The 26,758-nt window shown below is 45.3% G+C and overlaps 1 protein-coding gene across 1 annotated transcript in view; it reads right to left on the bottom strand.

Moving 5' to 3' along the window:
• The window catches only part of LOC124019414 (laminin subunit alpha-4-like), a gene marked incomplete at its 5' end in the record, with an annotated part of 26,838 nt that extends 1,285 nt beyond the window's left edge, over nt 1-25,553 (bottom strand). The window contains 9 exon segments of the mRNA XM_046334749.1: nt 6,226-6,322; nt 6,447-6,571; nt 10,506-10,665; nt 14,057-14,209; nt 15,097-15,292; nt 15,498-15,670; nt 18,561-18,690; nt 24,927-25,091; nt 25,423-25,553. Coding sequence (XP_046190705.1) covers nt 6,226-6,322; nt 6,447-6,571; nt 10,506-10,665; nt 14,057-14,209; nt 15,097-15,292; nt 15,498-15,670; nt 18,561-18,690; nt 24,927-25,091; nt 25,423-25,553 — 1,330 coding nt within the window.
• Nucleotides 25,554-26,758: the final 1,205 nt, after the last annotated feature.

Genomic DNA, 26,758 nt, shown 5'->3' with positions numbered 1-26,758 from the left:
GACTGTTTTGAATTGAATAAAATGTATTGATCCCAAGTTTAGTAACATAGATTATGCTATAATGCTTTCCCAGTGCAACTCTAGACTGAACAAATAAATGTAAAAATGCAACATGTAACAGTTTCAAAGATTTTACTGAGTTACAGTTCATATAAGGAAATCAGTCAATTAAAATAAATCAATTAGGTCCTAATCTACGGATTTCACATGACTGGGAATACAGATATGTGTCTGTTGGTCACAGATATTAAAAAGATAAGGGAGTGGGTCAGAAAACCAGTCAGTATCTGGTGTGGATCAGAAAACCAGTCAGTATCTGGTGTGGATCAGAAAACCAGTCAGTATCTGGTGTGGATCAGAAAACCAGTCAGTATCTGGTGTGGATCAGAAAACCAGTCAGTATCTGGTGTGGATCATAAAACCAGTCAGTATCTGGTGTGGATCAGAAAACCAGTCAGTATCTGGTGTGGATCAGAAAACCAGTCAGTATCTGGTGTGGATCAGAAAACCAGTCAGTATCTGGTGTGGATCAGAAAACCAGTCAGTATCTGGTGTGGATCAGAAAACCAGTCAGTATCTGGTGTGGATCAGAGACCCAGTCAGTATCTGGTGTGGATCAGAACACCAGTCAGTATCTGGTGTGGATCAGAAAACCAGTCAGTATCTGGTGTGGATCAGAAAACCAGTCAGTATCTGGTGTGGGTCAGAAAAACAGTCAGTATCTGGTGTGGATCAGAAAACCAGTCAGTATCTGGTGTGGATCAAAACACCAGTCAGTATCTGGTGTGGATCAGAAAACCAGTCAGTATCTGGTGTGGATCATAAAACCAGTCAGTATCTGGTGTGGATCAGAAAACCAGTCAGTATCTGGTGTGGATCATAAAACCAGTCAGTATCTGGTGTGGATCAGAAAACCAGTCAGTATCTGGTGTGGATCATAAAACCAGTCAGTATCTGGTGTGGATCAGAAAACCAGTCAGTATCTGGTGTGGATCAGAGACCCAGTCAGTATCTGGTGTGGATCAGAACACCAGTCAGTATCTGGTGTGGATCAGAAAACCAGTCAGTATCTGGTGTGGATCAGAAAACCAGTCAGTATCTGGTGTGGATCAGAAAACCAGTCAGTATCTGGTGTGGATCAGAAAACCAGTCAGTATCTGGTGTGGATCAGAAAACCAGTCAGTATCTGGTGTGGATCATAAAACCAGTCAGTATCTGGTGTGGATCAGAAAACCAGTCAGTATCTGGTGTGGATCAGAAAACCAGTCAGTATCTGGTGTGGATCATAAAACCAGTCAGTATCTGGTGTGGATCAGAAAACCAGTCAGTATCTGGTGTGGATCAGAAAACCAGTCAGTATCTGGTGTGGATCAGAAAACCAGTCAGTATCTGGTGTGGATCATAAAACCAGTCAGTATCTGGTGTGGATCAGAAAACCAGTCAGTATCTGGTGTGGATCAGAACACCAGTCAGTATCTGGTGTGGATCAGAAAACCAGTCAGTATCTGGTGTGGATCAGAAAACCAGTCAGTATCTGGTGTGGATCAGAAAACCAGTCAGTATCTGGTGTGGATCAGAAAACCAGTCAGTATCTGGTGTGGATCATAAAACCAGTCAGTATCTGGTGTGGATCAGAAAACCAGTCAGTATCTGGTGTGGATCAGAAAACCAGTCAGTATCTGGTGTGGATCAGAAAACCAGTCAGTATCTGGTGTGGATCAGAACACCAGTCAGTATCTGGTGTGGATCAGAAAACCAGTCAGTATCTGGTGTGGATCATAAAACCAGTCAGTATCTGGTGTGGATCAGAAAACCAGTCAGTATCTGGTGTGGATCAGAAAACCAGTCAGTATCTGGTGTGGATCAGAACACCAGTCAGTATCTGGTGTGGATCAGAACACCAGTCAGTATCTGGTGTGGGTCAGAAAACCAGTCAGTATCTGGTGTGGATCAGAAAACCAGTCAGTATCTGGTGTGGATCAGAAAACCAGTCAGTATCTGGTGTGGATCATAAAACCAGTCAGTATCTGGTGTGGATCAGAAAACCAGTCAGTATCTGGTGTGGATCAGAAAACCAGTCAGTATCTGGTGTGGATCAGAAAACCAGTCAGTATCTGGTGTGGATCAGAAAACCAGTCAGTATCTGGTGTGGATCAGAAAACCAGTCAGTATCTGGTGTGGATCAGAAACCCAGTCAGTATCTGGTGTGGATCAGAAAACCAGTCAGTATCTGGTGTGGATCAGAAAACCAGTCAGTATCTGGTGTGGATCAGAACACCAGTCAGTATCTGGTGTGGATCAGAACACCAGTCAGTATCTGGTGTGGGTCAGAAAACCAGTCAGTATCTGGTGTGGATCAGAAAACCAGTCAGTATCTGGTGTGGATCAGAAAACCAGTCAGTATCTGGTGTGGATCAGAACACCAGTCAGTATCTGGTGTGGATCAGAAAACCAGTCAGTATCTGGTGTGGATCAGAAAACCAGTCAGTATCTGGTGTGGATCAGAACACCAGTCAGTATCTGGTGTGGATCAGAAAACCAGTCAGTATCTGGTGTGGATCAGAAAACCAGTCAGTATCTGGTGTGGATCATAAAACCAGTCAGTATCTGGTGTGGATCAGAAAACCAGTCAGTATCTGGTGTGGATCAGAAAACCAGTCAGTATCTGGTGTGGATCAGAAAACCAGTCAGTATCTGGTGTGGATCAGAACACCAGTCAGTATCTGGTGTGGATCAGAAAACCAGTCAGTATCTGGTGTGGATCAGAAAACCAGTCAGTATCTGGTGTGGATCAGAAAACCAGTCAGTATCTGGTGTGGATCAGAACACCAGTCAGTATCTGGTGTGGATCAGAACACCAGTCAGTATCTGGTGTGGGTCAGAAAACCAGTCAGTATCTGGTGTGGATCAGAAAACCAGTCAGTATCTGGTGTGGATCAGAAAACCAGTCAGTATCTGTTGTGGATCAGAACACCAGTCAGTATCTGGTGTGGATCAGAAAACCAGTCAGTATCTGGTGTGGATCAGAAAACCAGTCAGTATCTGGTGTGGATCAGAAAACCAGTCAGTATCTGGTGTGGATCAGAAAACCAGTCAGTATCTGGTGTGGATCAGAAAACCAGTCAGTATCTGGTGTGGATCATAAAACCAGTCAGTATCTGGTGTGGATCAGAAAACCAGTCAGTATCTGGTGTGGATCAGAAACCCAGTCAGTATCTGGTGTGGATCAGAAAACCAGTCAGTATCTGGTGTGGATCATAAAACCAGTCAGTATCTGGTGTGGATCAGAAAACCAGTCAGTATCTGGTGTGGATCAGAAAACCAGTCAGTATCTGGTGTGGATCAGAAAACCAGTCAGTATCTGGTGTGGATCAGAAAACCAGTCAGTATCTGGTGTGGATCAGAAACCCAGTCAGTATCTGGTGTGGATCAGAAAACCAGTCAGTATCTGGTGTGGATCAGAAAACCAGTCAGTATCTGGTGTGGATCAGAAACCCAGTCAGTATCTGGTGTGGATCAGAAAACCAGTCAGTATCTGGTGTGGATCATAAAACCAGTCAGTATCTGGTGTGGATCATAAAACCAGTCAGTATCTGGTGTGGATCAGAAAACCAGTCAGTATCTGGTGTGGATCAGAAACCCAGTCAGTATCTGGTGTGGATCAGAAAACCAGTCAGTATCTGGTGTGGATCATAAAACCAGTCAGTATCTGGTGTGGATCAGAAAACCAGTCAGTATCTGGTGTGGATCAGAAAACCAGTCAGTATCTGGTGTGGATCAGAAAACCAGTCAGTATCTGGTGTGGATCAGAAAACCAGTCAGTATCTGGTGTGGATCAGAAAACCAGTCAGTATCTGGTGTGGATCAGAAAACCAGTCAGTATCTGGTGTGGATCATAAAACCAGTCAGTATCTGGTGTGGATCAGAAAACCATTCAGTATCTGGTGTGGATCAGAAAACCAGTCAGTATCTGGTGTGATCACCATTTGCCTCAAGCAGCGCGAAACATCTCCTTCACATATAGTTGATCAGGCTGTTGATTGTAGCCTGTGGAATGTTGTCCCCACTCCTCTTCAATGGCTGTGAGAAGTTGCGGAATATTGGCAGGAACTGGAACATGCTGTTGTACAGGACTATCCAGAGCATCCCAAACATGCTCAATGGGGTCACATGTCTCGTGAGCATGCAGACCATGGAAGAACTGGGACATTTTCAGCTTCCAGTAATTGTGTCCAGATCCATGTGACATGGGGCTGTATATTTATCATGTTGAAACATGAGGTGATGGTGGGGGATGAATGGTACGATAATGGGCCTCAGGATCTCTTCACGGTATCTCTATGCATTCAAAGTGCCAATGATAAAATGCAATTGTGTTCGTTGTCTGTAGTTTATGCCTGCACATACCATAACCAGCATGGGGCCCTCTGTTCACAACGTTGACATCAGCAAACCATACAGTTGCTAGTCCGGTTGGATGTACTGCCAAATTCTCTAAAACGATGTTGGAGGCGGCTTATGGTAGAGAAACTCACCTGTATCTGTAAGCCACAACTCACCTGTATCTGTAACTAAGCTAGAACTCACCTGTATCTGTAAGCTAGAACTCACCTGTATCTGTAAACTAGAACTCACCTGTATCTGTAAGCTAGAACTCACATGTATCTGTATCTGTAAGCCACAACTCACCTGTATCTGTAACTAAGCTACAACTCACCTGTATCTGTAAGCCACAACTCACCTGTTTCTGTATCTGTAAGCTACAACTCACCTGTATCTGTGAGCTACAACTCACCTGTATCTGTAAGCTACAATTTACCTGTATCTGTAAGCTACAACTTACCTGTATCTGTGAGCTACAACTCACCTGTATCTGTAAGCTACAACTTACCTGTATCTGTGAGCTACAACTCACCTGTATCTGTGAGCTACAACTCACCTGTAGCTGTGAGCTACAACTCACCTTTATCTGTAAGCTACAACTCACCTGTATCTATAAGCTACAACTCACCTGTATCTGTAAGCTACAACTCACCTGTATCGGTAAGCTACAACTCACCTGTATCTGTAAGCTACAACTCACCTGTATCTATAAGCTACAACTCACCTGTATCTGTAAGCTACAACTCACCTGTATCGGTAAGCTACAACTCACCTGTATCTGTAAGCTACAACTCACCTGTATCTGTATCTGTAAGATACAATTCACCTGTATCTGTAACTCAGCTAGAATTCACCTGTATCTATAACTATGCTAGAATTCACCTGTATCTGTAACTCAGCTAGAATTCACCTCTATCTGTAACTAAGCTAGAATTCACCTGTATCTGTAACTCAGCTGGAATTCATCTGTATCTGTAACTCAGCTAGAATTCACCTGTATCTGTAACTAAGCTAGAATTCACCTGTATCTGTAACTCAGCTAGAATTCACCTGTATCTGTAACTCAGCTAGAATTCACCTGTATCTGTAACTAAGCTGGAATTCACCTGTATCTGTAACTCAGCTATAATTCACCTGTATCAGTAACTCAGCTAGAATTCACCCGTATCTGTAACTCAGCTAGAATTCACCTGTATCTGTAACTCAGCTAGAATTCACCTGTATCTATAACTCAACTAGAATTAACCTGTATCTGTAACTCAGCTAGAATTCACCTGTATCTGTAACTGTAAGCTAGAACTCACCTGTATCAGTAACTGTAAGCTAGAATTCACCTGTATCTGTAACTAAGCTAGAATTTACCTGTATCTGTAACTCAGCTAGAATTCACCTGTATCTGTAACTCAGCTAGAATTCACCTGTATCTATAACTCAACTAGAATTCACCTGTATCTGTAACTGTAATCTAGAATTCACCTGTATCTGTAACTCAACTAGAATTCACCTGTATCTGTAACTGTAATCTAGAATTCACCTGTATCTGTAACTGTAATCTAGAATTCACCTGTAATCTAGAATTCACCTGTATCTGTAACTCAACTAGAATTCACCTGTATCTGTAACTGTAATCTAGAATTCACCTGTATCTGTAACTCAGCTAGAATTCACCTGTATCTGTAATTCAGCTAGAATTCACCTGTATCTGCAACTGTAAGCTAGAACTCACCTGTATCAGTAACTGTAAGCTAGAACTCACCTGTATCTGTAACTAAGCTAGAATTCACCTGTATCTGTAACTCAGCTAGAACTCACCTGTATCGGTAACTGTAAGCTAGAACTCACCTGTGATACTGTGCCAGCGTCCGTCACACAGGGATTCCTCTGGTGTGAAAGAGGTGGAGAAGACTTTTCCGCGACCACTGTTCACTGTGACTGTCACCTGTAGAGGACACCACATTATACAGTCATTATACACACTCGTTCATTGTACACATGACTCTGTCTGAAACAGAAGAAAACTGTCTAGGTAGTCCTAAAACAACAGAACACTTAGTTAATCGTACCTCTCCCTGGTTGAGGTAGAGACTGAGCTGTTGTCCAGACCCAGCATGCAGCAGGAGACCAGAGTCAGACACCAGCCGTACCTCCAGCTGGACATCTAGGTCCCGCCCTAACACCAGGCCTTCATCTAGACACAGAGACATGGAGAGATTAGTCAGTGTGTTTCAGATTTTATGGGTCATATTTATTTTGTTGTGCTCTGCCCTGTCTCATAATCCCAGAGAATGTCTCTCCAATAGTCTCATAATAGTCTCTCCTAGATCCTTTTCTCAAAACCTTGGCCTCTTTGACAAACATTTTAAATTGCAACCAAATAATTTTATAGGAGAGGAGAGAGAGGAGAGGAGGTATACTGTACCTATAGCCATGTGTCCTCCCTGGGAGGAGAGGAGAGGAGGTATACTGTACCTATAGCCATGTGTCCTCCCTGGGAGGAGAGGAGGTATACTGTACCTATAGCCATGTGTCCTCCCTGGGAGGAGAGGAGAGGAGGTATACTGTACCTATAGCCATGAGTCCTCCCTGGGAGGAGAGGAGGTATACTGTACCTATAGCCATGTGTCCTCCCTGGGAGGAGAGGAGGTATACTGTACCTATAGCCATGTGTCCTCCCTGAGAGGAGAGGAGGTATACTGTACCTATAGCCATGTGTCCTCCCTTGGAGGAGAGGAGAGGAGGTATACTGTACCTATAGCCATGTGTCCTCCCTGGGAGGAGAGGAGGTAAACTGTACCTATAGCCATGTGTCCTCCCTGGGAGGAGAGGAGGTATAGTGTACCTATAGCCATATTCCTCCCTGAGAGGAGAGGAGGTATACTGTACCTATAGCCATGTGTCCTCCCTGGGAGGAGAGGAGAGGAGGTATACTGTACCTATAGCCATGTGTCCTCCCTGGGAGGAGAGGAGAGGAGGTATACTGTACCTATAGCCATGTGTCCTCCCTGGGAGGAGAGGAGGTATACTGTACCTATAGCCATGAGTCCTCCCTGGGAGGAGAGGAGATGTACTGTACCTATAGCCATGTGTCCTCCCTGAGAGGAGAGGAGGTATACTGTACCTATAGCCATGTGTCCTCCCTGGGAGGAGAGGAGAGGAGGTATACTGTACCTATAGCCATGTGTCCTCCCTGGGAGGAGAGGAGGTATACTGTACCTATAGCCATGTGTCCTCCCTGGGAGGAGAGGAGGTATACTGTACCTATAGCCATGTGTCCTCCCTGAGAGGAGAGGAGAGGAGGTATACTGTACCTATAGCCATGTGTCCTCCCTGGGAGGAGAGGAGGTATACTGTACCTATAGCCATGTGTCCTCCCTGGGAGGAGAGGAGGTATACTGTACCTATAGCCATGTGTCCTCCCTGGGAGGAGAGGAGGTATACTGTACCTATAGCCATGTGTCCTCCCTGGGAGGAGAGGAGAGGAGGTATACTGTACCTATAGCCATGAGTCCTCCCTGGGAGGAGAGGAGGTATACTGTACCTATAGCCATGTGTCCTCCCTGGGAGGAGAGGAGGTATACTGTACCTATAGCCATGTGTCCTCCCTGAGAGGAGAGGAGGTATACTGTACCTATAGCCATGTGTCCTCCCTTGGAGGAGAGGAGAGGAGGTATACTGTACCTATAGCCATGTGTCCTCCCTGGGAGGAGAGGAGGTAAACTGTACCTATAGCCATGTGTCCTCCCTGGGAGGAGAGGAGGTATAGTGTACCTATAGCCATATTCCTCCCTGAGAGGAGAGGAGGTATACTGTACCTATAGCCATGTGTCCTCCCTGGGAGGAGAGGAGGTATACTGTACCTATAGCCATGTGTCCTCCCTGGGAGGAGAGGAGAGGAGGTATACTGTACCTATAGCCATGTGTCCTCCCTGGGAGGAGAGGAGGTATACTGTACCTATAGCCATGAGTCCTCCCTGGGAGGAGAGGAGATGTACTGTACCTATAGCCATGTGTCCTCCCTGAGAGGAGAGGAGGTATACTGTACCTATAGCCATGTGTCCTCCCTGGGAGGAGAGGAGAGGAGGTATACTGTACCTATAGCCATGTGTCCTCCCTGGGAGGAGAGGAGGTATACTGTACCTATAGCCATGTGTCCTCCCTGGGAGGAGAGGAGGTATACTGTACCTATAGCCATGTGTCCTCCCTGAGAGGAGAGGAGAGGAGGTATACTGTACCTATAGCCATGTGTCCTCCCTGGGAGGAGAGGAGGTATACTGTACCTATAGCCATGTGTCCTCCCTGGGAGGAGAGGAGGTATACTGTACCTATAGCCATGTGTCCTCCCTGGGAGGAGAGGAGGTATACTGTACCTATAGCCATGTGTCCTCCCTGGGAGGAGAGGAGGTATACTGTACCTATAGCCATGTGTCCTCCCTGAGAGAGGAGAGGAGAGGAGAGTACCTATAGCCATGTGTCCTCCCTGGGAGGAGAGGAGGTATACTGTACCTATAGCCATGTGTCCTCCCTGGGAGGAGAGGAGGTATACTGTACCTATAGCCATGTGTCCTCCTGGGAGGGAGAGGAGGTATACTGTACCTATAGCCATGTGTCCTCCCTGGGAGGAGAGGAGGTATACTGTACCTATAGCCATGTGTCCTCCCTGGGAGGAGAGGAGGTATACTGTACCTATAGCCATGTGTCCTCCCTGGGAGGAGAGGAGGTATACTGTACCTATAGCCATGTGTCCTCCCTGGGAGGAGAGGAGAGGAGGTATACTGTACCTATAGCCATGTGTCCTCCCTGGGAGGAGAGGAGGTATACTGTACCTATAGCCATGTGTCCTCCCTGGAGGAGAGGGAGGTATACTGTACCTATAGCCATGTGTCCTCCCTGGGAGAGAGGAGGTATACTGTACCTATAGCCATGTGTCCTCCCTGAGAGGAGAGGAGGTATACTGTACCTATAGCCATGTGTCCTCCCTGGGAGGAGAGGAGGTATACTGTACCTATAGCCATGTGTCCTCCCTGGGAGGAGAGGAGGTATACTGTACCTATAGCCATGAGTCCTCCCTGGGAGGAGAGGAGGTATACTGTACCTATAGCCATGTGTCCTCCCTGGGAGGAGAGGAGAGGAGGTATACTGTACCTATAGTCATGTGTCCTCCCTGGGAGGAGAGGAGAGGAGGTATACTGTACCTATAGCCATGTGTCCTCTCTGGGAGGAGAGGAGGTATACTGTACCTATAGCCATGTGTCCTCCCTGAGAGGAGAGGAGAGGAGGTATACTGTACCTATAGCCATGTGTCCTCCCTGGGAGGAGAGGAGGTATACTGTACCTATAGCCATGAGTCCTCCCTGGGAGGAGAGGAGGTATACTGTACCTATAGCCATGTGTCCTCCCTGGGAGGAGAGGAGGTATACTGTACCTATAGCCATGTGTCCTCCCTGGGAGGAGAGGAGAGGAGGTATACTGTACCTATAGCCATGTGTCCTCCCTGGGAGGAGAGGAGGTATACTGTACCTATAGCCATGTGTCCTCCCTGAGAGGAGAGGAGGTATACTGTACCTATAGCCATGTGTCCTCCCTGGGAGGAGAGGAGGTATACTGTACCTATAGCCATGTGTCCTCCCTGAGAGGAGAGGAGGTATACTGTACCTATAGCCATGTGTCCTCCCTGGGAGGAGAGGAGGTATACTGTACCTATAGCCATGTGTCCTCCCTGGGAGGAGAGGAGGTATACTGTACCTATAGCCATGAGTCCTCCCTGGGAGGAGAGGAGGTATACTGTACCTATAGCCATGTGTCCTCCCTGGGAGGAGAGGAGAGGAGGTATACTGTACCTATAGTCATGTGTCCTCCCTGGGAGGAGAGGAGAGGAGGTATACTGTACCTATAGCCATGTGTCCTCTCTGGGAGGAGAGGAGGTATACTGTACCTATAGTCATGTGTCCTCCCTGGGAGGAGAGGAGAGGAGGTATACTGTACCTATAGCCATGTGTCCTCCCTGGGAGGAGAGGAGGTATACTGTACCTATAGCCATGAGTCCTCCCTGGGAGGAGAGGAGGTATACTGTACCTATAGCCATGTGTCCTCCCTGGGAGGAGAGGAAAGGAGGTATACTGTACCTATAGCCATGTGTCCTCCCTGGGAGGAGAAGTATGCCCCAGGTTGCAGAGTGGTCTGGAAGCAGGGAACAACCCCCAGGCTTGTTGAGGGATTGGCTATGCTCTCCTCATTCAACTCCAGGTCCCTCACACAGCCCACAAACCCTCCAGGACCTGGCACCTAATGTAGTGAAAGAGATGGGCAGTACACCGGAGAACAGTTTCAATAAGGAATATATTTCTCTGTACTGTAGACACACACACACACACAAACGGATCACTGTTAAAGCCAAGAGCATTATGACTTTACAACTGACTGGAAGAAGCATTGAGACACATCTAATTTTATTTGTCACATGCTCCGAATACAACAAGTGTAGACTTTACCGTGAAATGCTTTACTGACAGTGTAAAATAAAAAGTGACACAATAAGAATAACGAGGCTATATACAGGGTATTACGGTACAGAGTCAATGTGGAGGCTATATACAGGGTATTACGGTACAGAGTCAATGTGGAGGCTATATACAGGGTATTACGGTACAGAGTCAATGTGGAGGCTATATACAGGGTATTACGGTACAGAGTCAATGTGGAGGCTATATACAGGGGGTACCGGTACAGAGTCAATGTGGAGGCTATATACAGGGTATTACGGTACAGAGTCAGTGTGGAGGCTATATACAGGGTATTACGGTACAGAGTCAATGTGGAGGCTATATACAGGGTATTACGGTACAGAGTCAATGTGGAGGCTATATACAGGGTATTACGGTACAGAGTCAATGTGGAGGCTATATACAGGGTATTACGGTACAGAGTCAATGTGGAGGCTATATACAGGGTATTACGGTACAGAGTCAATGTGGAGACTATATACAGGGGGTACTGGTACAGAGTCAATGTGGAGGCTATATACAGGGGGTACAGGTACAGAGTCAATGTGGAGGCTATATACAGGGGGTACTGGTACAGAGTCAATGTGGAGGCTATATACAGGGGGTACTGGTACAGAGTCAATGTGGAGGCTATATACAGGGGGTACCAGTACAGAGTCAATGGGGAGGCTATATACAGGGGGTACTGGTACAGAGTCAATGTGGAGGCTATATACAGGGGGTACCAGTACAGAGTCAATGGGGAGGCTATATACAGGGGGTACCAGTACAGAGTCAATGAGGAGGCTATATACAGGGTGTACTGGTACAGAGTCAATGTGGAGGCTATATACAGGGGGCACTGGTACAGAGTCAGTGTGGAGGCTATATACAGGGGGTACCAGTACAGAGTCAATGGGGAGGCTATATACAGGGGGTACCAGTACAGAGTCAATGGGGAGGCTATATACAGGGGGTACCAGTACAGAGTCAATGTGGAGGCTATATACAGGGGGTACCAGTACAGAGTCAATGTGGAGGCTATATACAGGGGTACTGGTACAGAGTCAATGTGGAGGCTATATACAGGGGTACTGGTACAGAGTCAATGGGGAGGCTATATACAGGGAGTACTGGTACAGAGTCAATGTGGAGGCTATATACAGGGGTACTGGTACAGAGTCAATGTGGAGGCTATATACAGGGTGTACTGGTACAGAGTCAATGTGGAGGCTATATACAGGGGTACTGGTACAGAGTCAATGGGGAGGCTATATACAGGGAGTACTGGTACAGAGTCAATGTGGAGGCTATATACAGGGGTACTGGTACAGAGTCAATGTGGAGACTATATACAGGGGTACTGGTACAGAGTCAATGGGGAGGCTATATACAGGGGTACTGGTACAGAGTCAATGTGGAGGCTATATACAGGGGTACTGGTACAGAGTCAATGGGGAGGCTATATACAGGGGGTACTGGTACAGAGTCAATGGGGAGGCTATATACAGGGGGTACTGGTACAGAGTCAATGTGGAGGCTATATACAGGGGGTACTGGTACAGAGTCAATGTGGAGGCTATATACAGGGGGTACTGGTACAGAGTCAATGTGGAGGCTATATACAGGGGTACTGGTACAGAGTCAATGTGGAGGCTATATACAGGGGGTACTGGTACAGAGTCAATGTGGAGGCTATATACAGGGGTACTGGTACAGAGTCAATGTGGAGGCTATATACAGGGGGTACTGGTACAGAGTCAATGGGAGGCTATATACAGGGGTACTGGTACAGAGTCAATGTGGAGGCTATATACAGGGGTACTGGTACAGAGTCAATGTGGAGGCTATATACAGGGGTACTGGTACAGAGTCAATGTGGAGGCTATATACAGGGGTACTGGTACAGAGTCAATGTGGAGGCTATATACAGGGGGTACCGGTACAGAGTCAATGTGGAGGCTATATACAGGGGTACCAGTACTGAGTCAATGTGGAGGCTATATACAGGGGTACTGGTACAGAGTCAATGTGGAGGCTATATACAGGGGTACCAGTACAGAGTCAATGTGGAGGCTATATACAGGGGTACCAGTACTGAGTCAATGTTGAGGCTATATACAGGGGTACCAGTACAGAGTCAATGTGGAGGCTATATACAGGGGGTACCAGTACTGAGTCAATGTGGAGGCTATATACAGGGGGTACTGGTACAGAGTCAATGTGGAGGCTATATACAGGGGGTACTGGTACAGAGTCAGTGTGGAGGCTATATACAGGGGGTACCAGTACAGAGTCAATGTGGAGGCTATATACAGGGGGTACCAGTACATAGTCAATGTGGAGGCTATATACAGGGGGTACCAGTACTGAGTCAATGTGGAGGCTATATACAGGGGATACCAGTACTGAGTCAATGTGGAGGCTATATACAGGGGGTACCAGTACTGAGTCAATGTGGAGGCTATATACAGGGAGTACTGGTACAGAGTCAATGTGGAGGCTATATACAGGGGGTACCGGTACAGAGTCAATGTGGAGGCTATATACAGGGGATACCAGTACTGAGTCAATGTGGAGGCTATATACAGGGGGTACCAGTACAGAGTCAATGTGGAGGCTATATACAGGGGGTACCAGTACAGAGTCAATGTGGAGGCTATATACAGGGGGTACCAGTACAGAGTCAATGTGGAGGCTATATACAGGGGGTACCGGTACTGAGTCAATGTGGAGGCTATATACAGGGGGTACTGGTACAGAGTCAATGTGGAGGCTATATACAGGGGGTACTGGTACAGAGTCAATGTGGAGGCTATATACAGGGGGTACTGGTACAGAGTCAATGTGGAGGCTATATACAGGGGGTACTGGTACAGAGTCAATGTGGAGGCTATATACAGGGGGTACTGGTACAGAGTCAATGTGGAGGCTATATACAGGGGGTACCAGTACAGAGTCAATGTGGAGGCTATATACAGGGGGTACTGGTACTTCACCACTGACTGGAGGAAGCACAATGTTGACATGAATCTTTCCTCAAATTCTTTCTCCTCCTCACAATGTAACGTACTTTCTCCTCCAATAGGGAAGGAGGAGAGGGGATAGGATGAAAACAATGGAATTGCAGAAAAATGTACAGAGTGTAAGTCCAATTCTTCTTGTCTCCACAGTGAATGTGTCGGATGTAGTACCGTGAGAAGTGAGCTGGCGACTGCTGAGGGAACTCCTCCGATGTAGAGAGGGGAACTGAGGGGTGTTTCCTCCCCTCCCGAGACCCTCTTAGACTGGGTATTGATCCCATCAACAATCAAACTGGCCATCTCTCCCTCCCTCTTCACAAACACCTGGTGGGGGAAAATAAACAAGCAGACATGTTGCTATTACACTGGTCTGTTACTGACAGGACTTAGAACACACACAGATACACACAGATACACACAGATACACACAGATACACACAGATACACACAGATACACACACAGATACATAGATACACACAGACACATAGATACACACAGATACACACAGATACACACAGATACACACAGATACACACACAGATACACACACAGATACACACAGATACACACAGATACACATAGATACACACAGATACACACAGATACACACAGATACACACAGATACATAGATACACACAGATACACACAGATACACACAGATACACACAGATACATAGATACACACACAGATACACACACAGATACACACACAGATACACACACAGATACATAGATATACACACAGATACACACAGATACACAGATACACACAGATACTTATAATATATATATATAAGTATATAAGTATTCTTATAATAATAATAATATATGCCATTTAGCAGACGCTTTTATCCAAAGCGACTTACAGTCATGTGTGCATACATTCTACGTATGGGTGGTCCCGGGAATCGAACCCACTACCCTGGCGTTACAAGCGCCATGCTCTACCAACTGAGCTACAGAAGGACCACACACAGATACACACAGATACACACACACACACACACACACACACACACACACACACACACACACACACACACACACACACACACACACACACACACACACACACACACACACACACACACACACACACACACACACACACACACACACACACACACACACACACACACACACACACACACACACACACACACACACACACACACACACACACACACACACACACACACACACACACACCGTGTGCCACTGTCCATCGTTGTACTTCCTGCGCGAGCGGATGCTAGTCTTCCTCTTCCCTCCGTCGATGAGGAGCAGCAGGTGTCCGGCGGAGACCGACAGGGTCGTCACAGATCTGCTACGTTCTCCTGATCCAGACACACAGAACACCAGGCCTTCCGAAGAGTTCACACGTAGACCCATGGAGATGTGAGGCCTGGGGGTGAGAGAGAAGGAGACATCCGTTACAGCCATATAGGTTACATTCATATACAGGACATGGAACATCGGGTGGAAAACATATGTTTTTTTTTAAAAGGATGATCTTAAATCGACAACGGAAAAAAACCATCTTTATTGAAACAGAACCCTGTGGAGGTTGTTTAGCCAGTACTACTACTAGTTGTTATGGGGTTACTGACGTCCTGCGGAAGACCTCTGGTAGCCTGTCGTAGCGCTGGTGGCTGTGGGAGGAGCCACTGAAGTGCAGAGCTCCAACCTCCTCCTGATTGGCTCGGTCCCCCTGGCAGGACCCCCTGCCACTGCGACTCCGCCCCACCGACCCGCCGCCACCCGCAGGCTTCTTGTGTTTATCCTGTAGAAGGCCGGGGGGAAGGGGGGATGGATGGAGGGGAGGGAGGGAGGGGGAGGAAGGGAAGGAAGGGAGGAAGGGAAGGGAGGGAGGGAAGGAAGGAGGAAGGAAGGGAGGGAGGGAGGGGGAGGGAGGGAAGGGGGGTAGGGGGGTGGATAGAGGGGGGGGAGGAGTGAGGGGATATGGTAACTTCATTATGGAGGGTAGAGTTCATACAGCTAGGAAAATGTAATGCAGAAATGTGGGACGAACAAGGAGCTATTTAGGGACACGGCTATTAATGTTCTGTGAGCACCCTGTGGATACTGTTTGAATGTTAAATGACGAGACAGAGGCATTGATGCGAGTAACCAGTCTTGTTCAGTACATCACAACACATCCAGGTATCTCAAGCACCCCGGTAAAACACAAGAGTTGCAGTAATGAACATTTACCAACAGATGGCATCACTGTGCCATCTTACACCCATAACATCTTCCATTTAATAAAATAGGACAGGAAGTGTCAATTCACTAACAAAACAAACCTAGTAACAATGTCCAACATGAACAGTTTAGTATTTATTTGTATTTCTTTTTTTCTCAGGTAACAATAACACATTTTGATATTCTCTTCACTTGTATCTCTGTCTGTCAACAATGCCTGATGGGAAACCTACAGATGAAGTATTTTTGGTGGCTGGGACAGACGCCCGCAGCGTGAAAAGACAGGGGGCTTGTCTGCGAGGACTGCGAGGCCTGTCCGGTCCCCTGGTAGTGGTTTCATTCGCACCGTTTCACCCACCCTGAGCTCAGGTAAGTCTTTTGTCGTAGATGAACTTGAACATGATGAACATGGCTCCTACTGGCAGAGCTGCTTTTAAGCGCCGTGCCATGAGGCGCTGTGCCGGGCTGCTGTCCATGCCTTCTGTCGGGGTATTGCGCCACTGCAGGATCGCTTTCCAGGCATCTTTGCCATCTTTTTGCAGAGGTTCTTTGCTATTTTTTTTACTGCGGACTCCGCCTTCCCATTAGCTTTTCGGTGTCGTGGTGATGAAGTGACGTGCTCGAATTCCCATCCTGCAGCAAATTTTCGGAACTCAACTCCGGAGAATTGGGGTCCATTGTCTGAAATGACCCGATCTGGTTGGCCATAGCGGGCAAACTGAGCCTTTGCAGCGTTTGATCGTTGTCTCTGCTGAGAGGTCGGGGAGGAGGTCGATCTCCCAAAAGTCTGAGTAATGATCGACTACCAGCATAAAATCTTTGCATTCAAATGATACCAAGAATATGCATATCCTTGCCTCTGGGGCTGAGCTACAGGCAGTTAGATTTGGGTACGTCTTCTGCCTCTGGGGCTGAGCTACAGGCAGTTAGATTTGGGTACGTCTTCTGCCTCTGGGGCTGAGCTACAGGCAGTTAGATTTGGGTATGTCTTCTGCCTCTGGGGCTGAGCTACAGGCAGTTAGATTTGGGTACGTCTTCTGCCTCTGGGGCTGAGCTACAGGCAGTTAGATTTGGGTACGTCTTCTGCCTCTGGGGCTGAGCTACAGGCAGTTAGATTTGGGTACGTCTTCTGCCTCTGGGGCTGAGCTACAGGCAGTTAGATTTGGGTACGTCTTCTGCCTCTGGGGCTGAGCTACAGGCAGTTAGATTTGGGTACGTCTTCTGCCTCTGGGGCTGAGCTACAGGCAGTTAGATTTGGGTACGTCTTCTGCCTCTGGGGCTGAGCTACAGGCAGTTAGATTTGGGTACGTCTTCTGCCTCTGGGGCTGAGCTACAGGCAGTTAGATTTGGGTCGTCTTCTGCCTCTGGGGCTGAGCTACAGGCAGTTAGATTTGGGTACGTCTTCTGCCTCTGGGGCTGAGCTACAGGCAGTTAGATTTGGGTACGTCTTCTGCCTCTGGGGCTGAGCTACAGGCAGTTAGATTTGGGTACGTCTTCTGCCTCTGGGGCTGAGCTACAGGCAGTTAGATTTGGGTACGTCTTCTGCCTCTGGGGCTGAGCTACAGGCAGTTAGATTTGGGTACGTCTTCTGCCTCTGGGGCTGAGCTACAGGCAGTTAGATTTGGGTACGTCTTCTGCCTCTGGGGCTGAGCTACAGGCAGTTAGATTTGGGTATGTCTTCTGCCTCTGGGGCTGAGCTACAGGCAGTTAGATTTGGGTACGTCTTCTGCCTCTGGGGCTGAGCTACAGGCAGTTAGATTTGGTCTTCAGGCGGAAATTGAGAACAAGGGATGCAGCCATAACGAGTTCTTTAAAAAGAGACCAGGGCTTTGTAGCGTTTGTACTCTGTTCATCAGACCCAGTTGAGTGAAGCTGTCTAATAAACTCTAACTGTAAACTAACTACACAACGAAAAGCATGAGGACACTCGTCCAACATCTCAGTCCAAAATCATGGGCAGTCCAAAATCATTTGCTGCTATAACAGCCTCCACTTTTCTGGGAAGGCATTCCATTAGATGTTGGAACATTGCTGTGGGGAATTGGCTTTCATTCAGCCACAAGAGCATTAGTGAGGTTGGGGCACTGATGTTGGGCGATTAGGCCTGGCTCACAGTCGGCTTTCCAATTCATCCCAAAGGTGTTCGATGGGGTTGAGGTTGGGGTTCTGTGTAGGCCAGTCAAGTTCTTCCACAACGATGTATAATGTATTCTAATACTATTTTAATGGTGTCAGATATATAGTATATAATGTATTCTAATACTATTTTAATGGTGTCAGATATATAGTATATAATGTATTCTAATACTATTTGGTGTCAGATATATAGTATATAATGTATTCTAATACTATCTGGTGTCAGATGTAGAAGAGGTACTAGAATACATTATATATTGTGTACCTATGGTGTCAGCTATAGAAGTATCAGTATAATACATTATATATTGTGTATCTATGGCGTCAGGTACCTTAACATGCTTTTGTCGTGGTGGTGCGGCCAGGATCTGTTGTGGTTTATAGGCAGCGGGACAGTCTAGAGGAACGTCGATGTTCTCCTTAGCATTCATCAGATTCATCACCATCTGAGAAGGCTTGTCTCTGTAGAGCACAGTCGTTATAGGGTTGTTAGCCCGTTGTCATGGCTACAGTAACAGTTATAGGCCCAAGTCCTACACACAGTGGTATAATCACATCTACTCTTAGAGAACTAACTTCTAATCTAGCAGTACGAGAAGCAGCAACATTGTAATCTAGCAGTACGAGAAGCAGCAACATTGTAATCTAGCAGTACGAGAAGCAGCAACATTGTAATCTAGCAGTACGAGAAGCAGCAACATTGTAATCTAGCAGTACGAGAAGCAGCAACATTGTAATCTAGCAGTACGAGAAGCAGCAACATTGTAATCTAGTAGTACTAGAAGCAGCAACATTGTAATCTAGCAGTACGAGAAGCAGCAACATTGTAATCTAGCAGTACGAGAAGCAGCAATATTGTAATCTAGCAGTACGAAAAGCAGCAACATTGTAATCTAGCAGTACGAGAAGCAGCAACATTGTAATCTAGTAGTACTAGAAGCAGCAACATTGTAATCTAGCAGTAGGAGCAGCAACATTGTAATCTAGCAGTAGTATGAGCAGCAACATTGTAATCTAGTAGTAGGAGCAGCAACATTGTAATCTAGTAGTAGGAGCAGCAACATTGTAATCTAGCAGTAGTAGGAGCAGCAACATTGTAATCTAGTAGTAGTAGGAGCAGCAACATTGTAATCTAGCAGTAGTAGGAGCAGCAACATTGTAATCTAGCAGTAGTAGGAGCAGCAACATTGTAATCTAGCAGTAGTAGTAGCAGCAACATTGTAATCTAGCAGTACGAGAAGCAGCAACATTGTAATCTAGCAGTAGTAGGAGCAGCAACATTGTAATCTAGCAGTAGTAGGAGCAGCAACATTGTAATCTAGCAGTAGTAGTAGCAGCAACATTGCAATCTAGCAGTACGAGAAGCAGCAACATTGTAATCTAGCGGTAGTAGGAGCAGCAACATTGTAATCTAGCAGTAGTAGTAGCAGCAACATTGTAATCTAGCAGTAGTAGGAGCAGCAACATTGTAATCTAGTAGTAGTAGGAGCAGCAACATTGTAATCTAGTAGTAGGAGCAGCAACATTGTAATCTAGTAGTAGTAGGAGCAGCAACATTGTAATCTAGTAGTAGGAGCAGCAACATTGTAATCTAGTAGTAGGAGCAGCAACATTGTAATCTAGTAGTAGGAGCAGCAACATTGTAATCTAGTAGTAGGAGCAGCAACATTGTAATCTAGTAGTAGGAGCAGCAACATTGTAATCTAGCAGTAGTAGGAGCAGCAACATTGTAATCTAGCAGTAGTAGGAGCAGCAACATTGTAATCTAGCAGTAGTAGGAGCAGCAACATTGTAATCTAGCAGTAGTAGTAGCAGCAACATTGTAATCTAGCAGTACGAGAAGCAGCAACATTGTAATCTAGCAGTAGTAGGAGCAGCAACATTGTAATCTAGCAGTAGTAGGAGCAGCAACATTGTAATCTAACAGTAGTAGGAGCAGCAACATTGTAATCTAGCAGTAGTAGGAGCAGCAACATTGTAATCTAGCAGTAGTAGTAGCAGCAACATTGTAATCTAGCAGTACGAGAAGCAGCAACATTGTAATCTAGCAGTAGTAGGAGCAGCAACATTGTAATCTAGCAGTAGTAGGAGCAGCAACATTGTAATCTAGCAGTAGTAGTAGCAGCAACATTGTAATCTAGCAGTACGAGAAGCAGCAACATTGTAATCTAGCAGTAGTAGGAGCAGCAACATTGTAATCTAGCAGTAGTAGTAGCAGCAACATTGTAATCTAACAGTAGGAGCAACAACATTGTAATCTAGTAGTAGTAGGAGCAGCAACATTGTAATCTAGCAGTAGTAGGAGCAGCAACATTGTAATCTAGCAGTAGTAGGAGCAGCAACATTGTAATCTAGTAGTAATAGGAGCAGCAACATTGTAATCTAACAGTAGTAGGAGCAGCAACATTGTAATCTAGTAGTAGTAGGAGCAGCAACATTGTAATCTAGCAGTAGTAGGAGCAGCAACATTGTAATCTAGCAGTAGTAGGAGCAGCAACATTGTAATCTAACAGTAGTAGGAGCAGCAACATTGTAATCTAGCAGTAGTAGGAGCAGCAACATTGTAATCTAGCAGTAGTAGTAGCAGCAACATTGTAATCTAGCAGTACGAGAAGCAGCAACATTGTAATCTAGCAGTAGTAGGAGCAGCAACATTGTAATCTAGCAGTAGTAGGAGCAGCAACATTGTAATCTAGCAGTAGTAGTAGCAGCAACATTGTAATCTAGCAGTACGAGAAGCAGCAACATTGTAATCTAGCAGTAGTAGGAGCAGCAACATTGTAATCTAGCAGTAGTAGTAGCAGCAACATTGTAATCTAGCAGTACGAGAAGCAGCAACATTGTAATCTAGCGGTAGTAGGAGCAGCAACATTGTAATCTAGTAGTAGGAGCAGCAACATTGTAATCTAGCAGTAGTAGGAGCAGCAACATTGTAATCTAGTAGTAGTAGGAGCAGCAACATTGTAATCTAGTAGTAGTAGGAGCAGCAACATTGTAATCTAGTAGTAGTAGGAGCAGCAACATTGTAATCTAGTAGTAGTAGGAGCAGCAACATTGTAATCTAACAGTAGTAGGAGCAGCAACATTGTAATCTAGTAGTAGTAGGAGCAGCAACATTGTAATCTAGCAGTAGTAGGAGCAGCAACATTGTAATCTAGTAGTAGTAGGAGCAGCAACATTGTAATCTAACAGTAGTAGTAGCAGCAACATTGTAATCTAGTAGTAGGAGCAGCAACATTGTAATCTAGCAGTAGGAGCAGCAACATTGTAATCTAGCAGTAGTAGGAGCAGCAACATTGTAATCTAGTAGTAGGAGCAGCAACATTGTAATCTAGCAGTAGTAGGAGCAGCAACATTGTAATCTAGTAGTAGTAGGAGCAGCAACATTGTAATCTAGTAGTAGTAGGAGCAGCAACATTGTAATCTAACAGTAGTAGGAGCAGCAACATTGTAATCTAGTAGTAGTAGGAGCAGCAACATTGTAATCTAGCAGTAGTAGGAGCAGCAACATTGTAATCTAGTAGTAGTAGGAGCAGCAACATTGTAATCTAACAGTAGTAGTAGCAGCAACATTGTAATCTAGTAGTAGGAGCAGCAACATTGTAATCTAGCAGTAGGAGCAGCAACATTGTAATCTAGTAGTAGGAGCAGCAACATTGTAATCTAGTAGTAGGAGCAGCAACATTGTAATCTAGCAGTAGTAGGAGCAGCAACATTGTAATCTAGCAGTAGTAGGAGCAGCAACATTGTAATCTAGTAGTAGGAGCAGCAACATTGTAATCTAGCAGTAGTAGGAGCAGCAACATTGTAATCTAGCAGTAGTAGGAGCAACAACATTGTAATCTAGTAGTAGGAGCAGCAACATTGTAATCTAACAGTAGTAGGAGCAGCAACATTGTAATCTAGCAGTAGGAGCAGCAACATTGTAATCTAGCAGTAGTAGGAGCAGCAACATTGTAATCTGGCAGTAGGAGCAGCAACATTGTAATCTAGCAGTAGTAGAAGCAGCAACATTGTAATCTAGTAGTAGGAGCAGCAACATTGTAATCTAGCAGTAGTAGGAGCAGCAACATTGTAATCTAGCAGTAGTAGGAGCAGCAACATTGTAATCTAGCAGTAGTAGTAGCAGCAACATTGTAATCTAGCAGTACGAGAAGCAGCAACATTGTAATCTAGCAGTAGTAGGAGCAGCAACATTGTAATCTAGCAGTAGTAGTAGCAGCAACATTGTAATCTAGCAGTACGAGAAGCAGCAACATTGTAATCTAGCGGTAGTAGGAGCAGCAACATTGTAATCTAGTAGTAGGAGCAGCAACATTGTAATCTAGCAGTAGTAGGAGCAGCAACATTGTAATCTAGTAGTAGTAGGAGCAGCAACATTGTAATCTAGTAGTAGTAGGAGCAGCAACATTGTAATCTAGTAGTAGTAGGAGCAGCAACATTGTAATCTAGCAGTAGTAGGAGCAACAACATTGTAATCTAGTAGTAGGAGCAGCAACATTGTAATCTAACAGTAGTAGGAGCAGCAACATTGTAATCTAGCAGTAGGAGCAGCAACATTGTAATCTAGCAGTAGTAGGAGCAGCAACATTGTAATCTGGCAGTAGGAGCAGCAACATTGTAATCTAGCAGTAGTAGAAGCAGCAACATTGTAATCTAGTAGTAGGAGCAGCAACATTGTAATCTAGCAGTAGTAGGAGCAGCAACATTGTAATCTAACAGTAGTAGGAGCAGCAACATTGTAATCTAGTAGTAGTAGGAGCAGCAACATTGTAATCTAGCAGTAGTAGGAGCAGCAACATTGTAATCTAGCAGTAGTAGGAGCAGCAACATTGTAATCTAACAGTAGTAGGAGCAGCAACATTGTAATCTAGCAGTAGTAGGAGCAGCAACATTGTAATCTAGCAGTAGTAGTAGCAGCAACATTGTAATCTAGCAGTACGAGAAGCAGCAACATTGTAATCTAGCAGTAGTAGGAGCAGCAACATTGTAATCTAGCAGTAGTAGGAGCAGCAACATTGTAATCTAGCAGTAGTAGTAGCAGCAACATTGTAATCTAGCAGTACGAGAAGCAGCAACATTGTAATCTAGCAGTAGTAGGAGCAGCAACATTGTAATCTAGCAGTAGTAGTAGCAGCAACATTGTAATCTAGCAGTACGAGAAGCAGCAACATTGTAATCTAGCGGTAGTAGGAGCAGCAACATTGTAATCTAGTAGTAGGAGCAGCAACATTGTAATCTAGCAGTAGTAGGAGCAGCAACATTGTAATCTAGTAGTAGTAGGAGCAGCAACATTGTAATCTAGTAGTAGTAGGAGCAGCAACATTGTAATCTAGTAGTAGTAGGAGCAGCAACATTGTAATCTAGTAGTAGTAGGAGCAGCAACATTGTAATCTAGTAGTAGTAGGAGCAGCAACATTGTAATCTAACAGTAGTAGGAGCAGCAACATTGTAATCTAGTAGTAGTAGGAGCAGCAACATTGTAATCTAGCAGTAGTAGGAGCAGCAACATTGTAATCTAGTAGTAGTAGGAGCAGCAACATTGTAATCTAACAGTAGTAGTAGCAGCAACATTGTAATCTAGTAGTAGGAGCAGCAACATTGTAATCTAGCAGTAGGAGCAGCAACATTGTAATCTAGCAGTAGTAGGAGCAGCAACATTGTAATCTAGTAGTAGGAGCAGCAACATTGTAATCTAGCAGTAGTAGGAGCAGCAACATTGTAATCTAGTAGTAGTAGGAGCAGCAACATTGTAATCTAGTAGTAGTAGGAGCAGCAACATTGTAATCTAACAGTAGTAGGAGCAGCAACATTGTAATCTAGTAGTAGTAGGAGCAGCAACATTGTAATCTAGCAGTAGTAGGAGCAGCAACATTGTAATCTAGTAGTAGTAGGAGCAGCAACATTGTAATCTAACAGTAGTAGTAGCAGCAACATTGTAATCTAGTAGTAGGAGCAGCAACATTGTAATCTAGCAGTAGGAGCAGCAACATTGTAATCTAGCAGTAGTAGGAGCAGCAACATTGTAATCTAGCAGTAGTAGGAGCAGCAACATTGTAATCTAGTAGTAGGAGCAGCAACATTGTAATCTAGCAGTAGTAGGAGCAGCAACATTGTAATCTAGCAGTAGTAGGAGCAACAACATTGTAATCTAGTAGTAGGAGCAGCAACATTGTAATCTAACAGTAGTAGGAGCAGCAACATTGTAATCTAGCAGTAGGAGCAGCAACATTGTAATCTAGCAGTAGTAGGAGCAGCAACATTGTAATCTGGCAGTAGGAGCAGCAACATTGTAATCTAGCAGTAGTAGAAGCAGCAACATTGTAATCTAGTAGTAGGAGCAGCAACATTGTAATCTAGCAGTAGTAGGAGCAGCAACATTGTAATCTAGTAGTAGGAGCAGCAACATTGTAATCTAGCAGTAGTAGGAGCAGCAACATTGTAATCTAGTAGTAGTAGGAGCAGCAACATTGTAATCTAGCAGTAGGAGCAGCAACATTGTAATCTAACAGTAGTAGGAGCAGCAACATTGTAATCTAGTAGTAGGAGCAGCAACATTGTAATCTAGCAGTAGTAGGAGCAGCAACATTGTAATCTAGTAGTAGGAGCAGCAACATTCAAACTGAAATAAATGCAATCCTCCACAGATCCCTATTTTCTCTGCTCGGTTTGTCCCAGTGTCCCTAACCCCTTCTTACCTCTTGATGAACAGGTTGCTAAGACAGCCGGTGAGGTTGTTGAGGCTGTTGTCAGGTGTCCCTCCCAGGTAGACACCGCCAGGTGACAGTGCTGCCCCACTGCTGCCCCCTCCACGACCCGTATCCTCATTCTGCTCCAGGACGTCATCCACATAGACACGCAACCTACAGACACAGACACACACACACACACACACACACACACACACACACACACACACACACACACACACACACACACACACACACACACACACACACACACACACACACACACACACACACACACACACACACACACACACACACACACACACACACACACACACACACACACACACACACACACACACACAGAGAGAGAGAGAGATGGGTTTTATGTTTCACAGAGAGAACATGACTGCATGTTGAACGGAATTTGCCAGTCATCCTACCTGTTGTTGTTGCTGTACAGAGTTCCATAATGATAATTTAGTTGGTGGATAGTAAATCCTACCTGTTGTTGTTGCTGTACAGAGTTACATAATGATCGTTGTCATCGTTGTAGGTCTTTTGAGTCTTCACCTCGCTGTTGCCCGCCCTCACTACCACATGACCCTTATCCAGGAACACCTGACACACGCCGTCCTGACGAGAGAGAACATATAATATATATATATCACACATTACATCACACATTACATCACGCATTACATCACACTCCATCCTGACGAGAGAGAACACATTACATCACACATTACATCACTCTGTCCTGACTAGAGAGAACACATTACATCACACAATACATCACACATTACACCACACTCCGTCCTGACGAGAGAGAACACAATACATCACACATTACACCACACTCTGTCCTGATGAGAGAGAACACATTACATCACACATTACATCACACTCCATCCTGATGAGAGAGAACACATTACATCACACATTACATCACACTCCATCCTGACGAGAGAGAACACATTACATCACACATTACATCACTCTGTCCTGACGAGAGAGAACACATTACATCACACAATACATCACACATTACACCACACTCCGTCCTGACGAGAGAGAACACAATACATCACACATTACACCACACTCTGTCCTGACGAGAGAGAACACAATACATCACACATTACACCACACTCCGTCCTGACGAGAGAGAACACAATACATCACACATTACACCACACTCTGTCCTGACGAGAGAGAACACATTACATCACACATTACATCACTCTGTCCTGACTAGAGAGAACACATTACATCACACAATACATCACACATTACACCACACTCCGTCCTGACGAGAGAGAACACATTACATCACACATTACATCACACATTACACCACACTCTGTCCTGACTAGAGAGAACACATTACATCACACATTACATCACACTCTGTCCTGATGAGAGAGAACACATTACATCACACATTACATCACACTCTGTCCTGACTAGAGAGAACACATTACATCACACATTACATCACACTCTGTCCTGATGAGAGAGAACACATTACATCACACATTACATTACACATTACATCACTCTGTCCTGACGAGAGAGAACACATTACATCACACTCTGTCCTGACCAGAGAACACATTACATCACACTCTGTCCTGACGAGAGAGAACACATTACATCACACTCTGTCCTGATGAGAGAGAACACATTACATCACACTCTGTCCTGACCAGAGAACACATTACATCACACATTACATCACACTCTGTCCTGACCAGAGAACACATTACATCACACATTACATCACACTCTGTCCTGACCAGAGAGAACACATTACATTACATCACACTCTGTCCTGACCA

This window comes from Oncorhynchus gorbuscha, unplaced genomic scaffold (assembly GCF_021184085.1).
Source record: "Oncorhynchus gorbuscha isolate QuinsamMale2020 ecotype Even-year unplaced genomic scaffold, OgorEven_v1.0 Un_scaffold_909, whole genome shotgun sequence".
Taxonomy (NCBI): Eukaryota; Metazoa; Chordata; class Actinopteri; order Salmoniformes; family Salmonidae; genus Oncorhynchus; species Oncorhynchus gorbuscha.
This window is presented reverse-complemented; position numbering and strand designations above follow the sequence as displayed.